Source organism: Berghia stephanieae, chromosome 13, assembly GCF_034508935.2.
Source record: "Berghia stephanieae isolate SIO BIC M18660-M18661 chromosome 13, UCSD_Bste_1.3, whole genome shotgun sequence".
In the NCBI taxonomy this organism is placed as follows: domain Eukaryota; kingdom Metazoa; phylum Mollusca; class Gastropoda; order Nudibranchia; family Aeolidiidae; genus Berghia; species Berghia stephanieae.
The window spans coordinates 11,353,028-11,363,027 of NC_088372.1; the positions used below are offsets into that span (position 1 = coordinate 11,353,028).

At 37.4% G+C, this 10,000-nt stretch overlaps 1 protein-coding gene across 4 annotated transcripts in view; it reads right to left on the minus strand.

Annotated features, from left to right (window-relative positions):
• LOC144958900 (oxysterol-binding protein-related protein 3-like) overlaps nt 1–10,000 on the minus strand; it is a 104,562-nt gene that overhangs the window by 71,057 nt on the left and 23,505 nt on the right. For all 4 annotated transcript variants that reach the window (XM_078891183.1, XM_078891181.1, XM_078891182.1 and 1 more), the window contains exon 3: nt 4,425–5,050. In XM_078891183.1, coding sequence (XP_078747309.1) covers nt 4,425–4,481 — 57 coding nt within the window. In that variant the 5' untranslated portion in view covers nt 4,482–5,050. The remainder of the gene's footprint in view (nt 1–4,424; nt 5,051–10,000) is intronic.

The following is a 10,000-nucleotide window of genomic DNA, read 5'->3' on the forward strand; positions in this document are numbered from 1 at the left end:
CTGCCTCCCCTCCATATCTATCCAGAAATGACTGGATCCAGCAGGGTAGCTGGGTCTGCGGACAGTACTTTGCAATAGACTAGTGTCCTATCCAAGGGGTGGCAAGCAACTGTTATTGTCAATTTCGCGCTAAAGGAACGGGAAAAACTCCGGATCCAAAAATCGAATGGTACTGATGACAACTTATATGGATTGTTTGCTCCGGGTGATAGGCAAGTACTTTATATGGCTATTGGTCTTCGGATTACGGTCATCGATTGATTTCAGGTGCAAACTATACTTTATTCTAAATTTTAGAGTCAAAAATAAAAGCACTGAAATGTTTATTCGATTGGTTTAAATACAATAATATACGATAACTGACATAATTTTCAAAAGTCTATACACTGTATGTTGATTGAAGAACTCGAGACTCACGCTATAGATAGTTCGAAGATGACGTCACTCAGGTCTTTGTTATTGTTTTTGCCATCCGCGTTTATGAGTTATGCTCACTGAACTGTCTTAACCCGACTATAAACGTTCATACACACAGTTTTGTGTGTTGGTCCGTTATACTTCCGGATGGCAATGTCATGAGCTTCTTAGTCAAGCGCATACTATCTATAAGATAATGGTTAAAAAGGCCCCATGTCAAAAGCTTGACAGGCATAGCAACAAGAGGTCATTGAGGAATCATTGATTGCCCTCACTCAGCTTGTTGTTATTATTTTAACCAGTCATTTGTATGAGTACTTCACACTAAATTATATTTATCGGACTTTTTGTGTTTGTTTTTCGGCCGCTTGTTGTGTGATTGGTTCAGTAAATTTAGGAAACATTATTTTCGATAGCATTCCAATAGGCACTTAGATAACCACGCCTCTCAGACGCGATATGTTTTCTTTTCAGGCAAAAGACTTGTCTTTTGACGTAATGGGCATGATCTATATTACATTTCCGTGTGCTCGAGGTCATTGGTCACATTGGAATATGTGCTCAAAGTGACCCACATAGTGAAAAGTGTTCACAGTTTTTGAAATATCTAACATCACGATTGGTCATTTTGTTCCGCTTGTCACATTTGTATGCTTACAAAGCAGCTTGTTTACATTTCTGAAGAAATATCCAATCGTTGGGCAGCAACAAATCATGTGATTGATGAGTTGGTTGGACGAAAACATGAATATAGATAGAATGCGCTTGGCCAAGGAGTTCACAACATTGCCATCCGGAAGTATAACGGACCAACACACAAACTCTGTGTAACCATGAACTTTTATAGTCTGGTTAATACAGTTTAGTGAGAACAACTCACAAACGCGGATGGCAAAAACCATAACAAAGGCCTGAGTGACGTCATCTGCATACTATCTATAGATAGTATGCAGATGACGTCACTCAGGCCTTTGTTATTGTTTTTGCCATCCGCGTTTGTGAGTTGTTCTCACTAAATTGTATTAACCAGACTATAAAAGTTCATGGTTACACAGAGTTTGTGTGTTGGTCCGTTATACTTCCGGATGGCAATGTTGTGAACTCCTTGGCCAAGCGCATTCTATCTATAGATCGCTCCTATTGTTTGGTCAGTGTCGGCTATAAGTTTACGAAAGCTACGGTTTTAGTGCCAGGGCATAAGTTAACGATGGCTACGTTCAGACCCAGGCTTTTGAGTAGAAATAATAATGTAGATAGTATGCCCTCGGCTAAGAAGCTAAGAAGCTCACACCATTGTCATCCGGAAGTATAACGGACCAACACACAAAACTCGTGTGTAACCATGAACTTTTATAGTTTGGTTGATACAGTTTAGTGAGAATTACTCATAAACATGGATGGCAAAAAAAAAACAATATCAAAGACCCGAGTGGCGTCAACTTCGTTCTATCTATAGTATCGCTTGCGTTTTGTATTACCTACTGTCTTTGTAAGTGAAGCACCTCGAGAGCACCTCGTGGATTCTGCGAGCTGCATAAATCAATTATTACATTACACATAACATTAGGAATCAATGATTGAAAGACAAAGTCAATGAGAAACGGTACGAAGTCGAACCGTGTAACGAAATCAAGCCGTGTTTATGTGTTGAAAGTGATCGCCGTACTGCAAAGGATTTCAAATTGATTGACCCAAATACAGATAGAATGATGTTGACTTCACTCATGTCTTTGTTATTGTTTTTTGTTTTGTTTTGGTTTGGTTTTTTGTTTGTATTTTTTTTTTTGTTTTGTTTTTTTGTTTTGTTTTTTTTTTTACAATCCGCGTTTATGAGTAATTATCTCTAAACTGTACTATAAACGTTTAGGGTTACGCATAACACATTTAGGTGATGTTGGTCCGTTATACTCCCGGATGGCAATGTTGTGAGCTTCTTAGTCTTTGCCGATTTCAAGCCAATAGCTAGCTTGAAGGATTGGAGTTGTCCTGTACGACGATATTACAAATGTCCGTGAAAGAAATGGATAAGTGGAAAAGATATTGATTGACAACGATTAAAGATGAAGAGGATATCGTGGAGAGAGAGAGAGGGAGAGAGAGGGAGAGAGAGAGGCGGAGAAAGAAAGAGGGAGAGAGATGAAACGAGAGAGAGAGAGAGAGAGAGAGAGAGAGAGAGAGAAACAAAGAAAGAAAGGAAGAGAGAGAGAGGTAGAGAGACAGCGAGAGAGACAGAGAGAGAGACAGAGAGAGAGACACAGAGAGAGAGAGAGAGAAAGAGAGAAAGATTACAGATAGATACCATTTCGCAGAATTGTATCCCCGTAATGAGGAAATCAATTGAAAACAATCTAAAATAAAACGTAAATAGTGAACAAATATTAGTAAAATGATTGAATGCGCAATGGCAAGCAGGTGGCGGGTATAACTGGTGGGCATTTGACTTAATTCATAACATCAAAATGGGATTGTGTTTGTCACTTATCAGTTTGGAGGCCGAAAGCTGACAGACTATAGGTGATGCAAGTCTGAATTTCTTCTACAATCAAAGCCATTTATTGAAATTCATGTAGTCAACATTTCTAGAAAATGTTCTGGAAAACAAATTTGCAATCCACGATTATTTTTTAAAAAAACACCCCGCATTTTTGCCATATCGCAAACCTGCCTGCTTGAAAAAGTTAAAATTCGTAATTCTTAGGAGATAAAAATAGAAGTCGCTATATAAACTTTATCGATCAACAATTTGCCCTCACAATAATTAAATAACACTTCAAAATTCTTGGAATTATGTACTCTGGAATCAACTTTCATTTTCCATAACTTTTAATGACTTAGAGATACTCATGAAGTTGTGAAATAGGATTCAATAGTCTGATGTCACGTCCGCCCAGCAACGAGCAGCTTGGTTCTAAACAACAACAAAAAATAGGTACGGTTTATTCTTCATGCTGGCTAGAACTTTTTCACATGTCACGTGATTAGGATGCATAAACGTCAAAATATGATCAGATTTTATGCTCGTCGGAGGAGTATTCCATAAGGGCGTCCGTCATTGTTCCCGTAGTTTAGAACCAGTTAGTAAGTTACTATGTGTCATTACGAGGGGAGTGACATCACGACTGTTGAGCCTTTTGGAGCCAAAATTTCGTAATTTTACGAATTTTTTCGTACTAGTGGGCAAGTCTGATATCGAAGATTTTGGACGTCATTCTCTAATTTGGATGCAAACTGTCTATCCCCCATTTTGCTCTCTTGACTGTGCGTAGCCATTGTTTTGTTTGTTTGTTTGTTTCATGATACAATTGATTGTCTACTGAATCACGTCCCAAACGCAGTCACTCCGTGGAGGAGTGTCCGTGTAAGTTCCACCTTATACGTGTATCACCCATATCGAAGTTGCTAGAAAAATAAATAAAATAAAATAAAATTCCCTTTATTCATCCCATAGGGGAAATTTGTCTCTAGGTTCTATTCCAGGGGAAGACTGGAATAACCCAGGCGTCCGCCGCAACGCAGCGCCGCAGATTGATCTAGGGCGAGGTAACTTGCTCAAGGCCACACAGCGCAGCGGCGGGTGATCGAACTCGGTACCTTTCGGGTACGAAGCAAAGACTGTACCTCTGAGCCACGCTGCTCCCTATGTGGTCTTGTGGTAAGACACTCGCTTTCGGATCGGCAGGTCGTGTGATCGAGCCTCATTCAGTGGACAGTTAGGTGAGTCATGGGAAATGGCTCTTTACTCACATTCTCTCGCCGCACTCAAGTGTAAAATGAGTACCTGTCTGGCCGTTAACAGCGTTGCCTGTGTCTGAAAAAAAAAAATGGTAATATCGCCTATCAACCGCCATGTCTTGTTTTACATGTTACTTGATACTGTTGGTCAGAGACCCTTTGTATAGCGCATTGAGCACGTTTAGTGGATATTGCGCCCTTGTATTAAAAATAAAAAAGCTCGAGATGAGAGCAAAATAATTAATCGTTATCAATGTATTGGGCTTGGTACTCACCGAATCCGAGGCCGATAAACTCAAGCCGGACTGTCTTTTCTGTTCCGTCATTGCCATCTTCGTCGTCGTCGTCGTCCTCTTCGTAGTGGTGGTCTTCGATATTATAATTATTATTAATATCGATGGCAATGATGAAAATAATGTTGATAATCCTCACACGTAGAATTCGCCGTAGAAATTATTAGTATTATTATCACATATGAGGATGATGAAGATGAAGATGATGATAATCCAGAACAATCTGCTCTTTTTTTTTAACTTGATGATAAATTCTAATCCGCGTTGATAATGATGCAGACGATGATCGATCGATATATCGATAAAATCCTTATAGTTGTTGATGTTGATGACGATAATGATGATGATGATGATGGTGCTGCTGCTGCTGTTGATATTATTGTGACAAAGACGATAATTAATGCTGACGGGGTGTCACTCGTTTGCGTTGGCTACTTGCTGGTGACGATAACTCATGTTGATAATAATATCGATGATAATAATCGGGGTGGAATTATCCCCCCTAGTTCGTTCTAAACTGTTTGCTTTTCTTTAATAATAATAATGTTCCAGTCGGTCCTGATTGTCGCTGTCTGTTTTCAGCCTTTCCAAAATCTTGGATCATAATTCTGAAAAAGACGAAAAAATATTTAAAATATAAATGTTTGTTTTGTTTTGTTTTCCTTGAGAAGAACACCATTAGTTAGCCTTTCATACAGAAAATAATACCGCCGTCGTCCTATGATAAAAGGAAGTAAGACCAATGGGGTTAGTTTTGAGAAATTATGGTCGGAAACGTGTTCGAACTTTTAAGGATTTTTTTAATGTTTCAATTTCAAGATGTTGCATTTCTGATAGGGTAACAGGGTGTTACATTGCACATTACTATACATTATAACCTAGATAGTATTGTGCGCCGTGAAATGGGGATATTCATAATATAAATAGACGTCTAGCTCTTTTTTTTTTTCTTTGAAAATGTTTTCTTTTTTTTTTTTTTTTACGTCGGCGATTACGCCCTTTTACCATAATGTGGCGGCAGAATTGAAGAGGCAAAGATCTTTCGCTTGAAGGGCTTTTGGGGCGCTCGAGTTTAAGACACTTTCAGAAAGGTAATTCCAGCGGCGGTAAATATGAAGAATATGATAAAACTACAAAATATAAAACTCCTGTCAAAGTGATACTGAGCAGCCAGAAGCCGTGGACAGTAAATAATGTATATACAAAAAGGAATATAACAGCTTCAGAAAAGAACAAAATACCAAATACGGAACGTTTCGGGCTCATCAAAACCCTTCTTCAGCCAACAACAACAACAACAACAACAACAACAACAACAAAAACAATAAAAACATACAAGAAAAAAAAATCGACAACTATATATTTCGTACGCCTGTCTCAGAAGAGAGGACAGGACGTGCGAAATATTTATGTATTTATGTTTTTATTGGGGTTTTTGTTGTTGATGATGATGTTGTTGTTGGCTGAAGACGGGTTTTGAACTTGAAACGCTCTGTATATTTTTAGAAGCTGTTATATTCATTTTTTGTTTATTACAATTTAATTCTGCAGGTCGAGATCATGTAAAATATATATATATATAGAACAATATGTTTTTGTTTTTTGCTTGGGTTTAAGGGCGCTTGCAACACATTAAGGTCATATCAGCGCCAGTAAAAAGGAAGAAAATAAGATAGTAAAAAAGTTCTAGAATTACAATTAAATTGGCCAAGAAAAGAGAAGACAAAAGGGGGACTGGTTCAAATAGGACACAGAAGTAGATTCCAAGAGCACACTGTCAAAGTACTCAGTTTGAGATCACCTAAAAGTCTCATTCAGACACACGCACAGGTCACGACTAAGAGGAATACACTCACATGTTTACAAATCATATATAATAGGTATACAAAACATAATACAGTATATAACAGAGAGATGATTTACAAGGAAAAAAATATCATCTCCCAAAACTAACTATTCATTTGACTGGTTCCCTCTCAGCCAGGGTATCCGGCCAGGACCAGGATAAAACTAAGAAATCTCATTCCAAGACAAAGACAGAAAGCATGTTGGAAAACAGATACAGGGGGACAGAAGACACAGTATGTATCTCCCTGCCCACTATGGGAGGTCAGGAACCCCACCCAGATATAAAACAATAGGAAATGAAATCGAAGCTTCGATTTAGTAAACGAAGACAGATAATGTGGCCATTTCGGGCTTTCGGTACGTGTTTTGTTGATGAAGGGTAAATTCAAAACATCCACATTACTTTACCCGTCTTCGTTTATTAAATTGAAGCTTTCATTTCATTTCCTATTGATATTTATTTCTTCGAGCTTCAAGCATCAAAATTTTCATAATATAAATATGGCGATAAGGGACGTCCATATTAATCAATGTACTTAATCATCAAAAAGGGAAGAAAAGTGTGATGTAAAAAATGGTTCCTATCTCATTGGAAGTGTAAAACTTCATCGTTCAAGTGTAAAACATCTTGTGTAATGATTTTCTTATTTCAGAGTGATGGCATCTTATTTTCTAGAGTTTAAATAATAAATGCCGGTCGTCAATAAATATTATCCATCCTCGCTCTTTTACGTTTCGTAATTGTTAGAATCTAATTATACATCCTGCTGCTAAAATATGTATGCCACGTTATGATTCAATTTCAATATATAACCAATCCATTACTTATTGTCCTCCCAATGACTGGTTACATACAGACTTCCAAGGATTCAGAAATAGGAATTTGAAAAAGTAAAAGATGTGACCTCACTACTTTTCTTCCCTATTGAGAACTGAGTCATCCTATAGGGAATGACATTAGCGGAAGAGTAGCGTCCCTTGATTGGACGTCACCCATAGTCTGTGGCGGAAAAAGTTATTAGAGAGAGAACGTCATGTTGGTTGTGCGCATGCGTCTCTCGCACAACCAACATGACGTTCTCTCTCTAATAACTTTTCCGCTGGTGACGTCACAGACTATAGGTGACGTCCAATCAAGGGACGCTACTCTTCCGCTAATCTCATTCCCTATACATAGAATAGGATCTGTGCTCCTACAAGGCAGAAATTAATTTAAGCTTCGTGTCTAGGACCCCGAAAATAAAATCTTCTTTCAAAATTCTACAGACGTGCCTTTGATCCTTTTAACCGGCGAACTAACTGCCGTGTCTGGAAAGAAGCGTATTTCAAAAATTTGACCAGTAAACTCCTCCTTCAAGTTATTTCGATCGATTTAAACGACGACCCTCGCTGGTATTGGCAAAAACTCATGGGATTAAGGAAGACCTCGCAAGGTCCCAGGTTTGAGAATTTAATTATTTTTTTATTTTTTTTGCCAAGATGAGGGTCATTTAAATCGATCGATAGAATATTTGTAGGACGAGTTTTTTTGTTGTTTTTTTGTGGCGAAATTTTAATACTGTCTTTCCAGAGTACGGCAGTAGTGAACTGGTTAAAGATTAATAGCTGTTCTTGAGTTTCGTAGACGATGGAGTTATTGATTTGGAGGGGGATGAAATACATACTAAAATGAAAACGATACAAGAGATCCCAAGTCAATAGCAATGCTTAACATACTGAAAAAAAAAACAGGGACCATAATAATGATAATAAAAAAAAAATAAAAAAAAAATAAAAAAAAAAAAAAATAATAATAATAATAATAATAATAATAATAATAATAATAATAATAATAATAATAATAATAATAATAATAATAATAATAATAATAATATATACATAATTAAAGAAATTAAGGAGCAGGCACCAGGATAAGATAAAGATCTGAACAAGTGTGTATGAATTTGCCAGACAAAGCAAGAAAGAAAAATAGATGAAGAAAAAAACATCCCAAAAAATCAGTCGACCTCGAGGGATGGTTTTTTTCTTCTAGTATTCTTTCTTGCTTTGTCTGACATCTTTCATACACACTTGTTCAGATCTTTAATATATACATAGGTCACAACCCTATACCTTCCGATCCTAAGTCAGTGTCGAACCACTCGTGTCTCGTTCTACATGTTACACGTGTTGCTGTGGGTCGAGGACCCTTTGCAAAGCGTTTTGAGCACGTATAGTGGATATTGCGCTATCTAAAAAAAAAAAAAAGCTCACCATGTGAGACAAGGCACGACATTTGTAAGGCGCTTTAACAATTTATTTATTTCGGACATGACAGAGACAGTACTGTGACCGGCCAGGTACTATTCTACAAATGAGTGCGGTGAGAGAATGTGAAAAAAGTCTTATCAAAGAACTCAACTCTTATCTCCCACAAAGGGCAAACCAGGGACCACAATATATACATATAGGACACGAAGCCTAGACCATCATATAGGAAGACAGTGTCAAAACACTTGCCGCATCGACAATTACAACACAACAAAGTAAATTAAAAACAGTTAAATTCCCAATAAATTATTATACAATACGCGTGCAAAACAGACATTGGAAAAATTATTATTGTCAGCTACTTAGACCACGTAGCGAAAACTGAAATTCTAAAAAGAACTGGAGCGCAGGACGTTACGATCACCAAACAACAAGGCCGTCCCAATATTGCTAGGACACGTCCTCCGCATTGTGTTGTTTCTTTTTGTGTGTGTCTGTTTGATTGGGTTTTAAAAATTTTTTAATTTTTAAATTTTTTTTTTTTTGCTTTTTGTTTGTTTGTTTTTTGAGGGAGGGGGGGGGGGGGAGGTGAGTACATGCGCGTGGGTGGCTTGAGTTATATGTTTGTTTTGCTGTAGTTTTTGTTTTCATTTTATTTCGATTTGTTGCTTTTTTTTCTTTGTTTGTTTTTTATTGTTTTGCTTTGTTTTGTTTTATACTGGTTTGCGGTTTGTTTTAATTTTTATTTCATTTCTTTTTTTCTTTTTTTATTGTTGGATCGTTGTTTTGTTTTATGAGTTTGTATGTTTATGTCGCGTGTCTCACGACCCCTCAAATGCCAGGAATCGATTTTTTTTTTTAAATCGATGAACAAAATCGACTACCACCCAACAGCAAATAGAAAAATCATGATATCCAATGTCAAACGTGCCCATGTCTCATGGAAATGTCTGTATGTTCGCTTATGTTTATTTCGTAGTAGATTCTTGTTTAATTAATCTTTTCTCTTCTCCTTCTACCTCATTTAATTTTTAAAAAAATCATTTTAACCCTTTTAACGGCGTCGTTCAGTTTCTGTCCCAACCTGACATTACTTACATCTCGCCATTTTCGCCAAAAGCAAAAGTGAAACAGCAACAACGATACGACTCGATCTTGAAAGAAGCTCACGCCAAATTGCTCTCTTTGTGAAAACGGTTAACAGAAGGTACCGAGTTCGACTGCCCGCCTCGTTGTGCGGCCTTGAGCAAGTCACCTCATTTTGCGGCGCTGCACTGCGGCTGAGGAGAGGGGGGGGTGACTTGTTTTAAAGACCAGCGAGCTGTTTTGCATTATAAAAAAAAAAAAAAGTTCTGATAAAATTACTTGGACGCAGCTGTTTTTTTGTTATTGTTTGTTCGCTTTTGGGATATTTTCGGATTTTTTTTCTTTGTTAGTTGTTTGTTCAGGGGGTTTTTTAT